Here is a 22,151-nt window from a genome sequence, read left to right as displayed (position 1 = left end):
TAATTGTTTATCATAAATACAGACGACAAATGTTATTACCTCTTGAATAGCCAATAGATGTTAAAAGATTTTAACGTCTGTTGTCTGATAAAACGATAAGCATGCTTTTTGAATAGAAAATGTTTTCGGTAAAAGAAAGTAAAAGTTTGAATAACAGATAAGTTGTTTGCGTTGTCATGACAGTTTGTCATTCTTTTTTAAATCTGTGAAAAGAATATGGATAAAATACTACAGTGTTAGTGTTGAACAATTATTGAATGGTCCGAGAGATTGAACATTATTTGCAAATTATGCATTCATTATGTTTTCATTATGTCTTAATAATGTATGAAATAAAAGGAGGTACTTCACTGCGCACGTCCATGAACATGTTTTACTTTCGATTTCTCAACCAAGGTAAGCACTGTCAATATTCTTAATATATCAAAAATAGGCGCACACGGCTTGTCTATAAGGGCATATCAAATATAAGCGCATAGTTTTGGCTTAAGTGTAAGCGCATATCAAAAATAGGCGCATAAAAGTGTCACTAAAATTATTATAAGCTTATACGCTTATTTACCAGATTTTACAGTATTACAATGCTTATATTGAATTAGCTGTGCTTTGTATTACCACGGCTATTCCAGTGATACTTTTTTGAGTCTTAAATCAATCTTTTTCACAGATGAATTGCATTTTCATTCTGACTTGAAATCATTACCTAAACAAAACCGTTCTATTATCAAAAGTACAAATGTACCAACACATTTCTCACTATAACACTTATGTTTTGTTTATGTAAACAAGGCGTTACATACACGCGCGCTAAATGTTAACAATCTTGTCACGCTTCATCCTGTTTTTTCTGTTTACATGACATTTATTTTATTCATTAACAACAGAAAATATGCAACAACATATTGTTAATATCCTTATTCGTTGTTTATTTCTTGAGATGTATTGTTATACATTAATTAACTGACAATGACGTGCCTGAAGCGGTTACTAGAATGTGCATAGCCCGAGGGCCAGTATATTTATTTTGTTGGGTTTTACGTCGCACCGACACAGTTATAGGTCATATGGTGACTTTCGAGGACCAGCACAGTCTTAGGAATGCTCATAAACATGTTAGTAATGTCGCTGCCTTTTAATGGTATTTTATCATATTCCTAAACATAATAACGATTACTCGATTGCTTCAGTCGTTCACTCACATATAATATTGATGTTTTCAAACGACGACACTGAGTAAAGTTACGTCACAAATGATGTCATACATTTCTGACGGTCCAGTATCTGCTCGCGTCTGGTTATAAACCTGGTTTACAGGATTCTGCAATAAGCAATTTTGTTAGGCCTACTGTTTATAACTAGTTTAGAATAATTAATTATATAAAGTTAAAATACATGTACTGCAAATAAAACATTAACAAATAGGGCTACGAAAATAGGTATGCTACATTGTAAACAGTCATTGATTACATCGAATGTCAAAGAAATTCAATGGAATATGCAATAATATATGTTTAAAAGAGATGTAAAATTTCTTCTTAAACGTATCTAGATTTAGTAAGCATTAAAAAAAAGTATTTGATTATAAATTGATAAGTGTTTTATACAGATATTTATTCAGATTAACGAACCTTTAACAACAACGAATAAATGACATGTCATTACTGTTTTCTAACATGAAGAACTCATTTCACTGTACTAGTAACTGTTGTATTAATTTTCATAACAATAAATGCGGTGTATCAGCTATTACACTGTACTAGTAACTAACACTGTTGTGTTAGTTTTTATTACAATAGATGCGGTGTATCAGCTATAAATATTTTGATATTTACTGATAAATTCTATTTGATAAATGTCTCAGTTCTTTCTTTTAATATGGATTCAATCAGGGAATATCTTTGAATATATTTTAGTTCACACTACAAACATTTATTCCTAAAAACAGACCTGGAGCGCCTGTTATATATTACAGACTCCGGTATATACAGGATTCAAGCGATTGGAATGACAAGTATCTTTAATGTATATAATATGTAACTATGGTAATCCTAACCCTAATCTTTAGTCAGTATATTATACATATTATACACTGAATGCGTGCGGACATGCAATAATTTGCGTATTTTTGCCGTGCGCTCCGATGATAATGATTTTGTGACATGCGCAGAACGACCGCTCCAGACCTGTAGTGAGCCACATCAGTTTGAAATATTCTGCTGTTATACATACACCCGTATGTGTTTATCAAAGTGTTATATCTGTTTATCATTTGTATGTTATGAGATAAAAACTGATACTGAATATTTATGGATCTTTTTACTTTAGCAGTTTTACATTTGTCTTCCTGTTGCATTGGATTTGGAAGTTTCTTTTTCAAAAACTATGAGATGTTGTGTGAAGGCATTCTACAGGAAGAAAGTGGGCGATTCAAACCAGTGAGTGTTACGTCCTACATCGTTTATTTTCATCTTTCGCGAGGCGACCGAGAAAAATATATCAGCAATTTATTGTGTCTGCAAAACTACATGACGTATGTTTCTGGTAACAAAAACTGTTGCATATTGTTACTCATCCCGATACAAGCTTTCATGCGCATCTGCCACAGAACGTTCGAAAAGTGGGTATTCTAAAAACAAGTAGGTACTGCAAACCATACGATGTTTAAACGACATCTCTTCCAAGCCCGCTAATACACAAAAATACATTCTCAACTAGATTTTTCAAATTAATCCGATCTGTTATAAAGATAGCTAATAAAGTCTTTAAGGTAGTTATGCATTTTTGATAAACCGAAAGTGATGGCGTAACGTCATTTATCGGAAGTAGAATACAGCTGATTGAGCGAAATAATCATTAATGAATAAGACAACCGTGATAATTGTAACAGTGGCACTGTTACTATCTTTCTTAAGTTAAAATATAAAATAAAACATCTGACACGTCATATAATTCAAAATAATGTCTTAAAATTAGCGTGAACTGCGCGGTTCACTTTAATTATGATCAAATATCTCAAAAATAAGCACACTGACCTATACATTTTATTTCACCATATTATAGGCCATGTGTTTATTTACAACACTGAGAAGTTTCATTAAAATCTACATTGTAGAAAAAATTCTATTCTCGAAAATTTTATGAAAGTTATGATTTTCCCATAGACTCCCATTATGAAAACTTGCGCGAGGTCCAATTTTTTCAAATCAGTCTAGAAAAAATCAAGCACATGACCCTATCTTTTTTAATTACTGAAGTGTCTAAGTATATTCTGAAAGTTTTGGAAAATCAGAGTTCAATCAAATTCTACATTGCAGAAAAAAAATCGATCCAAACGTGCAGTACTACCTTAAAAATATCCTAGGCAACCAAGCAAAAAATAGCAGATTCCGGTTCATTTATTCTGCTTATTGGAGGTAATGAAATGTGCAACGCCATTACGCCCCTAGGACCAGCATAAGCGGAATTCCATTATATAGATATTGAATGGAACCCGGCATCCCAAATGACCAATTAATATGACAACACTGTATGCAAGTTTTAAGGTGGCCAAACGGCATTTAATGATTGCTGTGGTGATAGTTAATAAAATCTATCAAGAAGAGCCTTTGGAATCATAGAATGCAACCAAGCAAAATAAAAACAGACTCCGTCATTTTAATTAAATATTTGTAACATTTGTAAAGAAATTTATCAAAAGAGGATAAAATGTAAACTAGATCGTGCCTGTAGGACGCAGGGTGTGCCCGAACTGGTACATTTGTCAAATATAACCGGCAATAATTCAAATGTTTACAGTCTTAAGCGGGTATAGCCTCAACAAACATTTTATATAAAGGATTTATTATTCTAGGCCATATACTTTTTGAGTTATGAGCATCACAAACAAAAAGTCCACTATTTTGGCTATTTCAAGGGTCATAACTTTATGATAAGCGCCAAAACTCTCCAGAAGAATGTCAAATGTGCAAGGTCACATCAAGATAAAGACTCGTGCAAGGTTTCATGAATTTACATTAAATACTTTTTGAGCTAGGTACGTCATTAGGTGAAAATGTGCATTTTTGACTATTTCAGGGGGCATAACTTTAAAAATGGGGGGGTGGGGGTGGGGCGAGGCGAAAAATAAGAGGTGCACAAGTTCATATCATGAAAAAAATTCATGCAAGTTTTCATCAATTTATTTCAAATACTTTTTGAGCTAGGCGCGTCATAAGGAGAAAAGGTGCATTTTTGACTATTTCAGGGGCCATAACTCTGAAATAGGGAGCGGAGCCAGACCAAAAATAAAAGCTGCGCTAGTTCATATTATGATATATTACGTCACAAGGTGAAAATGTGCATTTATGACTATTTCAGGGGCCATAACTTTGGCAATAGGAGGCGGAACCAGACGAAAAAATAGGAGGTGCGCAAGTTAATATCACGATAAAGACTCGTGGAAGGTTTCGTGAATTTACATTAAATACTTTTTCAGCTAAGTACTTCATTAGGTGAAAATGTGCATTTTGACTATTTCAGGGGCCATAACTTTAAAAATGGGGCGTGTAGCCAGACGAAAAATAGAAAGTGCGCAAGTTTATATCACGAAAGGTTTTATCAATTTATATAAATACCTTTTGCGAGTCACAACGTGAAAATGTGCATTTTTCACTATTCCAGGGACTATAACTCTGGAAATAGGAGGCGGAGCCAGATGAACAAGAGCTGTCCGTAAGACAGCGCGCTCGACTTTTCTCAGTACTTGACTCTGAATTAAAGCTTCGCCAGTAAAAAAATTCCAAGTTAAAAAGAGACATAATTCTGTCAAAATTCAAATCAGAGTTATGGGAACTGTGTCTCCAGGTGTAGACTTTGATAGAAAACAAGAGCTGTCTCCATAGGATGACACATGCACCCGATGGCACTTTGAATGAATAGTTATGGCCGATGTTAGAGTTTAGGACCTTTGAGCTACGGACCTGGATCTCGCGCGCGACACGTCGTTTTACTATGCCACACATTCATGCGTAGTTATTCTAAAATCCATGCCTGAATGACAAAGATATGGACCGGACATGCCCATCATTGCACTATCATGAAATATGACCTTTAATGTCTAAGTGTGACCTTGACTTTTGAGCTACGGACCTGGGTCTTGCGCGCGACACGTCGTCTTACTGTGGTACACATTCATGCCCAATAGTTTTAAAATCCATGCATGAATGACAAAGATATGGACCGGACACGCCGATCAATGCACTATCATGAAATATGACCTTTAACGTCTAAGTGTGACCTTGACCTTTGAGCTACAGACCTGGGTTTTGCACGCGACACGTCGTCTTACTGTGGTACACATTCATGCCAAGTTATTTGAAAATCCATCCATGGATGACAAAGATATGGACCGGACACGCCCATCAATGCACTATCATGAAAAATGACCTTTAACGTCTAAGTGTGACCTTAACTCTGAGCTACGGACCTGGGTCTTGCGCGCAACACGTCGTCTTACTGTGGTACACATTCAGGCCAAGTTATTTGAAAATCCATCCATGGATGACAAAGATATGGACCGGACACGAAAATTGCGGACAGACCGACAGACGGTTCAGAAACTATATGCCTCCCTTCGGGGGCATAATAACTATTTTGAGTTTCAAATCAAAAGCTTTAATGGTAACAGATATATTTGACTTTATCAAAAAAATGTTTTTAAATTCTAAGTTAAAAAGGGGCATAATTCTGTCAAAATTCAATCAGAGTTATGGGAATTGTGTCTCCTGGTGTAGACTTTGATAGTAAATAACTATTTTGAGTTTCAAGTCAAAAGCTTTAATAGTAACAGAGATATTTGACTTTATCAAAAATTTTAACAAAAAATTCTAAGTTAAAAAGGAGCATAATTCTATCAAATTCAAATCAGAGTTATGGGGATTATTTCTCCTGGTGTAGACTTTGATGGTAAATAAGTATTTTAAGTTTCAAGTCAATAGCTTTGACAGTAACAGAGATATTTGACTTTATCAAAAACTTTAACCTAAAATTCTAAGTTAAAAAGGGGCATAATTCTGTCAAAATTCAAATCAGAGTTATGGGGATTGTTTCTTCTGGTGTAGACTTTGATAGTAAATATTTATTTTAAGTTTCAAGTTAATAGCTTTGATAGTAACAGATATTTGACTTTATCAAAAACTTTAACCAACGGCGACGCCGACGCCGGGGCGAGTGCAATAGCTCTACATTTTCGAGCTAAAAATGGGAGGTGCGCAAGTTCATATCATAATTAAGACTCAGGCAAGGTTTTATCATTCTATATTAAATACTTTTTAGCTAGGCGCGCCACAAGGTGAAAATGTGCATTTATGACTATTTCAGGGGCCATAACTTTGGCAATAGTAGGCGGAGCCAGACGAAAAATAGGAGGTGCGCAAGTTAATATCACGATAAAGACTCATGCAAGGTTTCGTGAATTTACATTAAATACTTTTTCAGCTAGATACTTCATTAGGTGAAAATGTGCATTTTTGACAATTTCAGGGGCTATAACTTTAAAAATTGGGGAGGGCGTGTAGCCAGACGAAAAATAGAAGGTTCGCAAGTTCATATCACGATAAGTTTCATCGATTTATATAAATACCTTTTGCGAGTCAAACGTGAAAATGTGCATTTTTACTATTCCAGGGAGGTGCGCAAGTCGGACAAGACCAAATATATATGCCCCCGCCACTCATGGGAGGCGAAGGGGGCAAAAACCATCGCAAAGCACACAGCATGTTTGGTGACTGACCTCCTGAAATCATTTTACAGTTAGTCTCTATGCTGTCCTATTTGATGGTGTGATGATTGTTCAGCTAAAATAAGTCAGAGTTCATTTTTGCCGGGAATCGTTTTATGTACCTTGTCTTGTCTAATTAGTTTATGAATAGGGGAAGTATGGAGTTGACTGCACCGGACGCTCCTATATATTAGGTTACTGACCGTTCTATGCTGATGCCCCTTTTCAACTTGCTTTAAGTCAGGTTCGTTTTATGTCCTGTATAGGTCTTTTATGTCGATGGTATTATTTCTCTTCATCCCCACTTCTGGTATGTTCCTACCTATATCCCCTCTTCTTATGCCTTTATCATATAATGTTTTACACTTTTCGCCCCCCACCCTCACTCCATCCCTACTTTTTTATATCGTTGTGGTTTATATAATGAAGTTGTTGATGAATATTTGAAGCAACCCGTCTACTATATCATTCCACTATAGTTTCTTTTTGTATTTGTAGTTGACTTACTTTTAGATTTATGGCTGTGCTGAATGCCTCCAAGGAGTTCACTATTACCTTTCATATTTTTTTTTGTGAACACGGCAAGACACGTGTGTCAATATATTTATTAAACATAAGAATTTTTTTCCAGACTAATTATACCTTTTCTAACAAAAACGTATTCCAGTCGCATTTAACAATTATACAATCATAAGGTATCGTTTCAATGTAAGTTCGTGTTTTATTAGCACCAACAAGATTGGCGAATCCGAGCACGCAGAGCAGTTATATTCCAAACTCTTGTGAGTATCCCAAAGATAACATCTGGATAATAAAGAACGATAGTTCAAACTTCGTGTCAAAACTGACATAAACAAACCATTTCATTATGAAAATTTATTATTTGTTTTAAAAAACGTAACATAATCGATTGTATTTAATCTAATAAATAAATATTTTACACGGGATAACGTTTGCAACTTCTTTTCATTTTTACAGAGGTTTTGTTTACACACAGATGAATATTACAATATTATAAGTACATACAAAATCTAAATTCTAGATGTATGTGGTATGCTTTCTCTGTCGAATCTACCATTAGTGTTGCGGTATATACAGTAAAAGACATAGATATTTTTTCGTAAAGTTGTTGGTCGATGAATCCTAAACAAAGATTTTAAAGCATTCCTGTTCCAAATAAAACCAGAACAATAACGAGGTATAACCTTATCGCAAAAATAGAAAACGTGGAAACTCCACAGGTCGCTCAACACGACAAAAACGAAAGTTTAATTGTTTGATTGAGCCTGTTCATGGACGGTAGTGGAAATGGATGCTACCGTCCACGCCCTCTATCCCCGGGTTGAGCAGAACTCAACATTTACACATGCTACAAGTACAAAGAAAAACAATTTAGAGACATCCGCAGATGTGTTCATACGGCGGTGCACATGTATTCCATGAAAAGTGGAGTATGGTCCTCAGTTAAAATATTGGGTTTGCCCTAAACGACAAAACAATGAGCAGAACTACACAAACTGGAATTTAGAAAGAGGATCTGAGGTTATGGATCCTGCATATCACAGGAGCTGCCAAAAGACAAAATTAAAAAGCAGGCACAATATTCAAGAGGTGATTATACAATACCCAAAGCTATGAAAGCGGGAACGTTGGAACCACCCAGGCCGAAATGTTCAAGTCTGTCAGCAGGTTTGTGTCACAGCTTGAAGAGCTCTTTACTGACAAGTTAGTCACTTGAGTAACATAGAAGGTAATCGACCCGTACGCCATGTAGAGTAAAATACTTCCAACGAGCATAAAGGCTCCAGACCAGTGATAATTACTAAGAAATGCTTTATAAACAAGAGGCATTGTCATTTTTCAAAGCTACCCGAAACTGTAAGCAATGTCAATGGAAAACCAGGGTCTTCACTGTATACCAAACCTTCTGCTACAAATGGGGCTAAGAAACCCGTAAATATCCCGGTGCCTGAAAATAGAGAAATCCTGTTTAGTAAAGTCTACAAGAAGATCACGTGGAAGCATGCACTCCCTAGCACCGGCTTAACAGGTAGTCCATAATATATATTGGATGGTCTTACTGTTCCTAAAGGACCATGACAACATTGAGTTTAAGTACCGAGAAACTTTTTATAGATTCTATACGGTGCTTGAAGACGGCTGAAGTGACGGTTAATAAAATGTATAAGAATATGCATTATTTTTGCGGCAAGGAGAGCAATAATTAAATATGTTGGATTTTCTACATTTAATGTCACAAATGAGGTTATCTATTTAATGTGTATCTTTACATTATGTGGTCGTACAACACATTCACGATTGTAAATACAAGAATTATTTAAGATATTACCAACCTCGACAGTTCCTTTCTTTTTCTTTTACACAGAAGAAAAGAGAGATCACAAAGTGTTCACTGTATGACGTGATTCACATAAGCGGTATGGTATATACAAGTAATATATAATACTGAATACATCCTTGTTTACCACAAATAACTCCCGTACAAAAATATAATCGTTTGAAAGTTCCATGCAAATGAGCTTCCGACGAAACCGAATCATCCCAAAAGAGCGCCTATAATCATGGATAGACTCAGTCCGAATCTTCTTATTGGCTTTGTCCATATTATGAATAAAATAAATAAAAATGCGATATTATCTTGCAGTTTCTAGAAGAAACTACAGCATTTTTTATTTACAAGTTTGGTTGGTAATTTTAAGCTTTGTTGTGTATCAATCAGTTTGTAAAGTGTTACCTTGTTTTCTACATAACACCTGGACTAAAACATTCTGATAAGTGTGACGCTTGTCTGGTGAATGTTCAAGAAGTAAAGACGTATATCATCGGATAAGACGAGCATGTACCTTTAATGTACTATTATGGTACATTAATACAGAAAGTAGATCTATCTGAGGTAAGAGTGTTGTATTTCTCTGCCAATTTGCCATTTTTAAGACCTTACGTATGCCTACATGCAGTACCGCTAAAAGATTACAGTACTTTAACATTGAAATACATATTTGTTGGGGGGTGGGAAGGGGATTTAATTTTGTATAGCAATGAAGGAGATCATACCTCCTCCAATAGCGATTAGATTAAATTTTCATTGAATGGATGCATTGTTCAATCTCGACGTACTGAAAACATTTATATGGTCCTCATACATTACACTAAATCCGTATGTTAAACCTAAAGCTATGTAACCGTTCTGAAGCAAACAAACATACGTGACCAGAATTTTTGTAAAACCATACATATCTTTGTATCATGTGATCTAAATTCGTAAGGCTAAAACAATATGAAATGCATTGATTTTACTTTGAGGGTGTTAAAAGTATAATTAAGTAATAATTTAATTAAAATTCGTTATACATTTAAATGGATTTAAATATTTTCTTATTTTATATTATTTGTAGGAATTGCAAAAAAAAATCGTATGAACAGAAAAGTTTAACTTTCTGTCTAGTAGCCACTAAATCTTGTTATCTTTGTGGTTTTATGGTACGAAGTATATCATTCATTACTGTTACGTTAATATTATATGTTTGAATACTTTCAGTTACGAAAGGTACACGATGTTTACAATATCATATACTAGTAAGCCTTACAATATGGAAAAATCTGGTTACGCATCTTCAAGTATTAGTCAAAATATAAGCACGTATATTAGTATATCTTTTCGTTCAATACATTGTCTTTTTTACTGTAAACAACAACGGAATATCTAGCCTTTCCAAAGCATCCATACCCCGCTACAACGGGTTTATTTCACACAATGAGGACAGGTCACAAAAAATAACATATATTTGAAACATTGTCCCTTCTTCGGTGTGCCTCTGAGTCAGCCATTATGCTGTTTTTTTATAAAATACATAATTTAATTCAGTTGCCTCTAAGCACTAAAACATGTTTACAGGCGATTCTACAATAACTGTTACAGCCTACAGTTAAGGAAGTGATATTATGTCTTCCAGAAGACCTAAACTGTGTTCAAGATCAGTATTTACCATTAAAGGTAAATTTTAAATATTAAAATAGGTTCTCAGGTAACTGCAGACCTACTGACAGATCACCTTACTGCTTATCTCGAGCGAAACAAAACATTTAAATAAATGTATCTATTCTCTACTTATTAGCACGCAGACAAATATCTTTTTCAAGTTCAAGCGGGTACATTTTTAACACTGCTACTCCCTCTCTCACATTGACTTCTGATGTACAATATGGCGTAACTGCGGTTAAATGCTTATATACCAAAATATCAAGCTTTCAAAAGAAAGCAGACTAACGTACATATTGATGCACAATCACAAAAACTGTTCCATGAACTACTTTGTTTTATAGAAATTCAAGAGATATAATTTCATCGTGGTGTCTGTTTTCTTGCAGGAATCCGACTTATATTCTTGTTCCCCTTAATTAACGTCTGTTCATGGATGGTAGTTAAAATGCATGCTTCTGTCCGCGCCAACTAGCCCCGGGTTGAGCAGAACTCAACATTTACACATTTTACAAGTACCATCAGAAGATGTTTTCATACGGCAGTGCACATGGACACCAGTTTGTAATTCCATGAAAAGCGGCGTATGGTCCCCAGTTAAAATAATAGACTTACCCTAAACGAGAAAACAATGTGGAACTAAACAAACGGGGATTTAGAAAGAGGATCTGAGGTTACAGTGGCTGCATATCACAGAAACTGCAAAAAAAAAAAAAAACAAATTTAAAGAGCAGGCACCATATCCAAGGATAATTTTACAATACCCAAAGCTTTGAAAGAGGGATTATTGGAAACATCCAAGCCGAAATGTTCACGCTTAAATGCAAAACATTACTAGTACCCTACTATTACCCCAGCGCCATGATGCAGAACACAAAAGTATGTACAATGAAGACAGGAACGTGCCAGAAAGTACAGGCCTACTAGCCTTCTGAACGTTATGTCTCTCACTACCCTGAATTTGGAGTTTTCCGGCCCAATGTAGGACTCTTAATCTGACTCCCTGTAGAAACACCACATACGTTCAATGAGGAACCGATGTCGTATTCATTGAAACGAAGGATGAAAATAAATCTGACGGATTTTAGGGAAATGTACCATCCTGCAACCGTAGTAAAATATACAGAATTTCCTTGGGTACGTAGGAAGCTCTCACGTTAAACATAATGCACAGTTATAATAAATCTCTTATCTATTTTTAGTAAAATTCTAATTATTATGGATTGATTCCATACAGATTTGTATCTACAGGTTAAACGATTGTGTAGATCCTGTTGTTTTATCTAACGTCATGAATATTTTCACATATATATTTACCACCAGTTTGTTCTCAATGCAAAATTCCGGAATACAGAATACTATCTTGTCTGCTCGTTTTTTCATGGGTAAGTATTGCATCATTAACAAACAATTTCATACTTATTTTTTATCTCAATCTCATAGAAGCTGGTAAGTGACCAAGAGTATGAAAAGAAAGTAAAAGTGCTTTACAGAGCCTGGAAGAATATCGCTTTCAGACGTTTCAGGGAAATCCATTACTAGTATATCCTATATGGATACGCTGCTAAATTTACATCGTAAGATCTTTTAAAATTAAGAATGTTATTTCTTTCTCACGTAATACATTGTCTTTAAAAACATATAAACACAGTTTTTATAAAAAGGCTCCTGCAAAAGTATACTGTGAAGCCCTGTAAAAAAGGCGTTTATCACGCACAAGTAATGTAATGTAAAGTTCTATTTTATAATGATAAGTCCAGAAACATGTATTTAAGGTTAAACCATGCTATTTTCCTGAGGTAATTCATTGCACCGATTCGAATATGAGCAGTTGCACAAAGCAGACTAAGAACACGGGACTTCACAGAATGCCAAACAACATCTACAATAATATGTCTTCACTCCAGAGAACTATACTGCACTTGATGTCGCTTGCGTCTATGTATGATACAGGAGACAATTGCACTATTGAATGTTATATACAAAGACGCACCAGCTGCAATGTAGTATGCAATGTCATATACCCCGAAGCTGTCTCGAATAAAACCTGTAACATGAATCAGAATATAAGTTCCCTTCAACGACTCTAGTTTAACATTTTATATAAGGGACAGTACTAATTTTAACAGATGCTTAAATCAGAAAAAAAATAATACAGTAACTGTTAAAACAACATGTTGTTTGGCATGATTATATTTGACGATACTCGTGTTGAACGACCTGTGGAGTTTCCACTTTATCTGTTCTGAATAATGTCACTTTTATCTAGTTAATTAAATCATTCGCAATAAACATTATTCACTGGTATTTACATAAAACGTTTAAGATTACAAAACATGAAATAACAACAAAGAAACTCAACATACCGCCAATTACATTACTAAACAAATTCCCAATGCCGTACACCAGATTAACCAACGACATAGCCTGTGGATATTTTGATAACCCAGATGCCTCAAACATTATTGCCGGAGTCTGAGAGTTATTCATTCCAAATGCTGCCCCTTGCAGAATAATTGCAGCGAATATAGCCCAATAGCCTCTCAAATTAATAACGAGGGTGTGTCCTAAAGCTATGACTGGACATATCCAGAGCCAGTGATACACAGTTGGTATGTTGCTGAAATGGTTATTATAATTTTAGAGCAGTTTTTCGTTATAAGACTAAGGAGTTTCATATTCGGATTTATACAAACAGTATTATTAACAGAAGATAAATGTATTCAAGGTATGTACAACGGGTGGTCTAAACCTTACGATACCAGCCTCAACTTTATAAAAGTGCAAGATACATTAATAAAGAGATGTGTTTTAACTATATTTCTTCGGTCTGAATTATCAGAAGAATAATTGTAAGTTTTAATGTAAGTATAAGTTTAAATGTAAGTTTGCTACTAATTTAATTTAGTATTGATAAGCATCGAACTTTTTAATACAGCAACTTTGAATCAGAGGTCATCAATTTGAGATATTTTACGATGACGTCGTAAAATTTATCGTAAAACTGTAAAGATGCAAAATTCTGATTATTAATTTTTAAAACGGCATCAACTAATTACGGTTCATGTACATGTAATTATTAAAAGCTAAATATATGCTTTTCACAGCTATACAGCGGCAAATGGCCAGTGAATTTGATTTTACCAAACTTGTGTCCCTATTAAATTGAGGCGGTATCCCTATTTTCAACTTGTTTTCTGTCTGTTTCGTATTTGGTGTTGCGTATGTTGTCTTGTTTGTTTTTGGCGTTTCTTTCCTCTTTCTCCCCACTACCCCCATCGTCCCCTTGCATTTTCGCTTCCATGCATATGCACACCCTCTCCTTTTATCATGAGTGTGTTATCGTGCCCACCATAATTTTGGCAGCTGGCCGTCATTGGGCGGTGCCGCACTGTTGTTGTTTTTTTTCTGCTTTCGTGTGTATGTGTGTCTTTGTTGGTGTCCCAATGTATTGATTTTTCTTATTTGTCTGTTTGTTTATCTGTGTATGTTAGTTGGACATCCCTGTTGAATGTTCATCCTTTCTTTTTCCTCTTGTCCCCACAACAGATCCTTTTATCTACCTCTTACCCCCTCCCTTTTTTGTATTTTGCATATAAGTAAAACATGTACTTGTTTGATTTTTGAAGCAACGCGTCTACATATTTTTCCATTACAGCTTATTTTTGTTTTGAGCCTACTTTGCGATGCATGGCTCCGTGGCTGTGTTTGGGAGTCTGTGCTCCTTACCTTTTATCTTTTGTAACTCTGTAAGTTTAACAACACAAAGGTAAGAACTTGTATATAATGTTATTCAAAAGCATGAAAACTAATCTTTCTATTGTTGTACCTTGCACACTAATTCAGTTTTTTAGTTTAGAACTAGGCACAGGATACAGTAAATACGGAAAGGGAAAACTGTTAGACAGTTTGCGCCGCCATTCTGTACATAAATAAAGAAATAAATACCTTATTAAAGAATTGTAACTCACGTGCATTTAAATCGCAACGTGCTTCCGCTGACACGTCCAATAAAATTTGCAAACCCTAAAGCAGAAACTAGTATAGAACCAGACTCCCGTGAATAGCCACGTGACGTCATAATGTCAACAATGAACCAGGCTTCCACATTACCTGAAAAATTGAGATCAGAGTTGAATTGTCCATTATGTTTTAGTGTAATAATTTTCATCGTCGTTGTAGTTTCTTCTACAGATTAAAATCTAGGCCATAATGCTACATTTTGAGACAGAAAGAGTATCTGACTATGTATAAGTCAAAATACCTGACAAAGCAATCAGCAGAAAGTCAAACAGTAATATCCACAGCACAAAGTCTTTCAGAAGTGTCATGTATCCTTCACATGTCGGAATCTCCTTTCTCTCGTGACTTCCATGATCGCTCGTGACGAAATATTCTCTAGATGTGTAAATAATAACCCCGAATGGAACACATTGCAAAGCTATTCCGGAAACAAGCATAAATGCACCCGACCACGTGTATTCAGAGATGAAATATTCATAAAGGAATGGAATTGCAAATTGACCGAGACTAGATCCAATTGTGAGACAAACCAGTGGAAACCCGGGATCTTCGTGAAACATCCAACTTACAGAAATGAATGCAGAAAGGTAGCAGGTACTCATGCCAAGGCCTGAAATTAAATTAGTGTACTCTCTGTTTTATACCTTTCATTTTCAGATTGCATATAGTGTTCATGAACGGTTATGAAATGTGAAACACCCCTCTGGCTTAAGCCAAAATCTATCATTATGATACAGTGTAAATAGTCTATGGAAACTATGAAATATGATAGCATACTAGGTTAGTCTGTTCTTGTGAGGAAATGAAATGTGCATCATCCCTAATGCCCTCTAGTATCAACTTTAACGGTACTCTCTCTATATATATAACTGAATGGACTTCGTGATCCCGAAGGACTAGGCTATATATTACAGCATCGTGTTCAAGTACGGTGGCTTAAAAACCTGTCCTCAAGTGTAAGTCTGTATTTTTTAAATTGGTAAACATTAAGAATTTAAATTTCAGAATTAACAGTGACACGATGTAATCAATGGAATTTCATGATATTTCAAGAAAATTGATTGTTTTTACTATGTTACTAACGCGAGTTATATGATAATGTGACTGAAATAGATGAATTACTAGCACCGACTGAAATGCCAGCTAGAACTGTGTTCGTTTACGCGGCTTGATACCATATTTAGCTGATATTACATTTTGAATAATACGAGAAATTTGATCTACATACGGATTGTATCAAATAGTGAAATGAAACATGAAATACAAAAAAAAACTGAAATATAAAACTGATACACTTACCCGATACAACTCCGGTGAGTGCTATAACTGTAGGGAGATTTTGTGCAAATGAACTTGTAAACAGACCTATTGCTGCCACTATAGCACCAACAATGATCGTGGGCCCAGGCCCAACCTTCTTGATAACTCCTGTTAAGACAATACCTGTAAACAGAAACGAAGCAGTTGAGATAAAGTTGCTTTTTTTGTATTTTGATATAACATTGAAACCTTTATAGTACTATTTGCATTCCGAGTATTTCTATCATTGGAGGAATATCTATTTGTACACGTTAGCTTTGTACAGTGAAGATTGCTTTCTCTAACAGTATGACAAGTGGCACACATGTTTGTAATCTTTTGAAAGTAAAGGATGCAATCAAGCAAAATAATAGCGGACTCGCTTTGATTGTGTCTGATTGTGTCTGTTCATGAAGGGTAATCGGAAGTGCAACACCCCTCAAGCCCCCTAGCACCAATTTAAGCGGAAGGAAATGACGTGTTTATTTTAGAAAGTAAAACGATGCTTTTGAATATCTCTTTCAGAAGTGAATAAACGTTCACAGGAAAGTTGTGTCTCACCTGTTCCTACTGAAAGCCCAAGATAAAGCCCTTGAATAAGTGCTGCGTCAGATCTTTTTGCGTTAAATACTGCGATGAGCTCCACGTACATTATGCTGAGTCCGAATCCTAACCCAACGGAGACAAATTGCTGAACCAGACCTGCAACCATGACAACCAGTTTTCGTGCTCGTGTTGCCTTCCTCCTAATTGCAATTAAGTGTCCGAATTAATGAAAAATACGTAAAATAATGCTTTAACAAATTAATTACCAGAGTCCACCCGAATTTATTTTTTGATCATGAAGAAAACTGCAGCCAGACGAAAAACAAATTTCAAAAGGTTACAATATATATTCAGTATACAAAATAACATATCAGAATTATCTATGTTGTCATGAGTAAACCTTATATTCTTCGATTTTACACCATGATCTTACGTCTGAGATCTAGAGACAGTATCCAATATTTTCCAAAATAAAGATACCAAATGCAAACAAATTGAAATTCCAAAGTTTGGAATATATCATAAATTTTCATATTTACATACATATACATTGCCGCTAATTGCACTACAGATAAGACACACACTTCACCATTATATTTCATACACTTTTAATTGTTGTTTTATTGATTGTACCTTTATACTCTTCTTACTGCATAAGTTAAAGTCTCATGTAACCTAGTAACATTTTGATAATAAATGTACAGCACGCATGACTGCAATTTGTTTCCATATTTTCTCAAGAACATTTTCTTGACTATTTTATCAGTATAACAATGCTCAAAATAATTGTCAGAATTAGAATAGCATATAAAATCATTAAGTTATGAAATTATCACAAAGAGAAAATCCCTTGTCTTACGTGATGCAAGAAGACTTTCCTGATATTTGCACAAAAGTTGCATTTGACTTGTTTTTGTCGTGTTGAACGACCTGTGCAGTTTCCACTTTTTCTATTTTGGATGTAAATTTTGAAAACAAATTTTTTCCAAAATTTTAGTTTTCCTTTTACATAAATAAACTCATATGTACTGAATTATGAATGATAGGTTATTGAAAAAACTTGTTGATACTGAAGCTGAACAGAAACAATCCTAATACGTACGGTATTTATCTGTGTGTTATAGAAATAAACTTATTCCTACTTAAGGAACAGCTGGTCCTTGACGGAAACATTTTCTGTTGAAAATAAATTCATATTAACAGATATTAACCCAAAACCACAGAGGTAAATATTTATTTGCAGAAATTATATAGTAAATAATTAGCGACTATGTAATATTCAAATGTTCTTATTTCAAGTAAGAATAAATATTACCTCCTATGTTTATAGATTCTTCCTTTCCCTTCATCCTGTTTCTCAATTAAGAGACGTGTACTTTCAGTCATTGAATCATCTATGGAAAAACTACGTTTCTCAGACGCCATCTTTAAAGAAACTGATTCACCATTTGTTACTGTTATGTTCACGACCTATGCTTCAGTCGAATATCTATCTTAAGTCGTATCTAAATATATATGTACAGAAATACATTGACTATCCTGAAACATGTTGAGGAATAAATTTTCACCGACAAAATGATAATAACAATATATTATATCTATATTCACAGTGACATCTCCTAATTTAAGTGTTACAAAATTGCCTCTATACTGTTATAGAGTGATATTTCAGTCATAATAGTATTATAATAGGAAGGAAGCCATTCAGCTGGCTTACGGAAGACCGGTGGTTGCTCTCAGGTGTCTGTTTATGCCTAAAATTATGTTTTAAAACGTGCTCGAAACAAAGGTTCACGAACGTTTAACATTCAATGGTTAAAGATATTTAATAAACATTTTTATATAACTTTTAATTGATATATTGGGACATTCGGCATGCCTCGCTCGCAAGACTTTATATTGTTACCATCTATAATTGCTGCATCTGCAATGGTTGGAAGAAACGACAGTCATACCTAAAAGCTATCAACTTTGGTCCGTTTGTATATTCTTGAAATATTTATGCCCAAACTATTTCAAATATAAGTCATATTGTACCATTTAAAACTACAAACGGCTCTGAATGGTAGCTCTGGCAGTATCAGACATTAAACACTTCCATGAAAATGTCGCAAAAAATAAGTTTCACACATGAGAAGCTGCAAACATACCGAAAGCTACTTGATGTTGTGTTTACGGTACTTGATATTAGACAAAACCGTTCTGTTTTGTTTTTGCCATTGCAAAACGTGTCCTGACAGCTGTTCAAATTTTATACACAACAATGGCAACTATGTGGAATTGTTGGAGTCAATTCGTCTACGTTATCGTCAAAGCATTATGACGTCAAATTGCCGCATGACATCTGGTTTGTTACTACTTGGATAAATGTTGTTCATCAAAAATTGTATGATGTACAGTGTAATCAAAAATGTGGTTAGACACATCAGTAATTTTACCATATCGTAACCTGTTGGCACATGCTTTATTGAACATTTTGATTTACCATATCTCTAACCCAGCCTTTTGAAACTAGCATCTTTTTTCCTTTGGGTAGTTGATATACATAGTAAAAAACATCCTCTCGGCTACTCTAGGCCTTTTTATTTCCTTTATTTCTTTAAAAACAAGCAAAGCTTATCAGAATCAGATATATGTACACAAAATGAATAGGTAATATTTAAGAAAAAAATAAATATATCCCTATATTTTATCAGTTAATAATATATGGGCAGGAGTTCGGATGCGTAATAATTAAATCACGAGTGCGTAGCACGAGTGATTTAATATTCGCATCCGAACGACTGCCCATATTTTATTAACTGATAAAATGATTGGAACATATTTATTATTTCGATTCTAACCACGCAAATTCTTCGCATTTAACAGCACTACATTTTAGCTCGATACGTCATTCGATTGGCCATTTGCTATTATAAAAACCTCCCCACGAATGGAAAGCGTCGCATGAAACGGAATTTTCCGATATTCAGTAAATTTCATTTAAAGAATTAAGTAGTTACTGCTGTGAAAATGTTATTTTCAATAACATCTAAGGTTGGATATAGAAATCAGAAGTAAATACTTCATTCAAAATTTATATATGAAGTTTCTAAAAATAGTACACGTCACCTACATGATGGCACTGAAACATACACGCCAGAACATTGCGACATATAAACGCGTAAACACTTGAGTCTGGAAGATTGGAACATGAATTATAATTTATTCACTGTCAAAGTAGAATTTATTTGACATTTGTACATGTGGTGCCTAGAACGCAGAAATTGTAAACTTTGCACACGACCAGATATAAATGCACCGATGTTGAAGTTGAAACTTACCGGGCTGAAACATTTTCTTACGGTAAAATAAAAACTGTTTGTTTCAGAAAATTTGATGTACTTTTTATTACTACTTAGCACTGAAAATGTCGGGTATTTAGTCGGCATATAACGGAAGCAGAGTAGAATCTAACCGTCCTGTTACAATCGTAGGGTGGAATGAAACAGTTATATTTTATCGTAGATTCATGTATAAGCGATTTCGCTATATGTTTATATAACAACTGCTGCGGATCGTGTTAAAATTAACGTTCAAATATTAGTTATGAAATGGTTAAAATTTGCCAAATACTAATACATTACATGCTACTTACACCCATTCATACAGAGTTTGGGGTGTACTTAGGACACATAATGTCAGTCGGTCTTTTGTATGTCTGTCCGCATATTCATATCAAAACTGGAGAGCAAGCTAGATGAAATGTGTGCAACTTTCATTTTGAATCATTGAAAGTACTCCGGCACACCATAAGCTTTTTGTCTAAGCCTAACGGAGTTCTTCCCCTTGGACCTATCTGGTTTTTTTTGTGTCAGCATAATTAATTGAATGTACTATTTCTTTTATTTTTTTTTTGTTTCAGATAAGGCTGTTAAAGTTGAAATATATCTAGGTTTAAATATCAAGTGTACACTTTTATATCCAAGGTCAGTGCAGTAGGATCATTTGACCTCATTAGTTAAGCAAATGTTCCTTTCCTGTATAAGGTAGTAAAATGTAATACTACTTGCTCGTTTTATCAAATGATGCAATCAAAGTGAATTTAAGAAGTGTTTGCTGTATTTATATGTGAACAGTCTGAAGCAATTACTTTACTTTGACCCTAGTATCTTTGATTTACTTTACCTTTTAACAAGGCTACACTAAAGAAGCCGGACAGGTTCCTCTGTGCTTGCATCTCTGTTTTAAATGTGATAGATGAATGCAAAGTGGCCTGCGAAGATATGCTTCAATTCTGTGACGTATTAATTTTGTGTTATTTAGACATTATTTAACATCACAAATTATACCTTTATAGGTAATATTTCAATCGACTCCTAGATGAATATTTGATATTACTCCAATCTTCATACATGAATTTTCGATACAATATTCTAATATTTGAATTCGTCTTGTGTATACCTATGATGTGTTGCACGAATCTGTATATCATGCTATGCTTAGTACAAGTAAATGTTTTTAAAAATCCTACTAACAGAATTCTAACTGACTATATTAATGAGTATGTGAGGGTGCGAGATTGAAAACAAAAGAGTTTTTTTTGTGGTTTATCGTATAATTTACCACGGCCATCTTTCAGGTGCTTACTTATTTAACCGCTCGAGCATTCATGATTCAATTCCTACACAAACTGAACACTCGAAAGCATTGATTATTTCATAACATACTGCATTTTTTTGTCCAGATATACATATTTTGGCGGGAGAATTGTTGTCCGTTTTTCCTTTTTGATCAGGCCCTTTTATTTTGGTAGGGCTTTAAGCCTGTCAACCAGAACAGTATGATTTAAGTTCTGTTATTTTAGTATTTGCTTTTTTAGTAAACTTGGTTAATCATTCAGCTTTTGATAGAAAGTGAACTGGGACTGGTCAAACAGGTAACTTTTGAGACACAAAAACTTGTAAGGCGGATAAACAGAAGTCTCAGAAACATGCAGTTTAGGGGAAAATAAATATTAAAACTGGACCCGTGTGAAGCGAAAAACAACAGTGCGTTATTTTTCACATTTTGTGAGATTTCTATTTCTGTGTCCTTCACAAAGCTTTGTTGATTAATTTGATAAATATTTTACATGTAAGTCTGGTGTTTTTGTTGTTGTTTTTTCATTGCATGAGAAGACATTACTACATATACCAGCTAAGTTTTGATGAAGAGTTTATGCAACAATAAGGCAGAAAAAAAACAGATGCACAATGGCACAATGAGCGGAATGTGGTGTGCAGTAATGTTTAATATATTTGTGAATTAAATTAACTTAAAACAAACCGTCATCATTATATGAATAAGACAATAGACAAGCACAAGAATGTTGAACATTAAAATGTCGCAGGAATTTTCGATATTTTGAGTATTGCATCTTGTTTTCACTCTTAGAAAAATATTTCTTTCTTACACTAAAATAAATGAAATAATATAATTAGTTAGAAAAATGGAAGTTTTATATGTGATACCTGAGACGTGTATGGCATGCGTACCAGGAACAAC

The 22,151-nt window shown here is 34.5% G+C and overlaps 2 protein-coding genes across 3 annotated transcripts in view; one reads left to right on the top strand and one right to left on the bottom strand.

The window, feature by feature from the left end:
- The first annotated feature begins 8 nt into the window (after positions 1-8).
- LOC123540389 (cholecystokinin receptor type A-like) overlaps positions 9-22,151 on the top strand; it is a 50,254-nt gene continuing 28,111 nt past the window's right edge. Inside the window, exon 1 of one of the 2 annotated variants that reach the window (XR_008367877.1) lies at positions 9-396. The gene's annotated coding sequence lies outside the window, so the exon portion shown is untranslated. Of the gene's footprint in view, positions 397-2,188; positions 2,436-22,151 lie in introns of those variants that run through there. The other variant, XR_008367878.1, reaches the window with a different exon arrangement.
- On the bottom strand, positions 12,164-18,128 carry LOC123540390 (monocarboxylate transporter 3-like). The gene is made up of 7 exons (XM_045325381.2): positions 17,941-18,128; positions 16,641-16,825; positions 16,080-16,223; positions 15,022-15,390; positions 14,729-14,870; positions 13,124-13,377; positions 12,164-12,804 (listed from the first exon to the last, which is right to left on the bottom strand). The coding sequence occupies exons 1-7, from the start codon at positions 18,048-18,050 to the stop codon at positions 12,656-12,658; spliced, it is 1,353 nt and encodes a 450-aa protein (XP_045181316.2). The 5' UTR covers positions 18,051-18,128; the 3' UTR covers positions 12,164-12,655.

This window comes from Mercenaria mercenaria, chromosome 16, assembly GCF_021730395.1.
Source record: "Mercenaria mercenaria strain notata chromosome 16, MADL_Memer_1, whole genome shotgun sequence".
NCBI lineage: Eukaryota > Metazoa > Mollusca > Bivalvia > Venerida > Veneridae > Mercenaria > Mercenaria mercenaria.
The sequence above is the reverse complement of the archived record's forward strand: the minus strand, read 5'-3'. Positions and strand labels throughout refer to the sequence as shown.

Bases quoted from the DNA above. Each gene is read 5' to 3' on its own strand.
- LOC123540390 (XM_045325381.2), bottom strand. From the start codon at position 18,050: ATGGCGTCTGAGAAACGTAGTTTTTCCATAGATGATTCAATGACTGAA. The intron at 16,224-16,640 runs GTGAGACACAAC...TTCTGTTTACAG, and splicing joins TGGGCTTTCAGTAGGAACAG to GTATTGTCTTAACAGGAGTT. The intron at 15,391-16,079 runs GTAAGTGTATCA...ATTTAATTTCAG, and splicing joins ACTCACCGGAGTTGTATCGG to GCCTTGGCATGAGTACCTGC.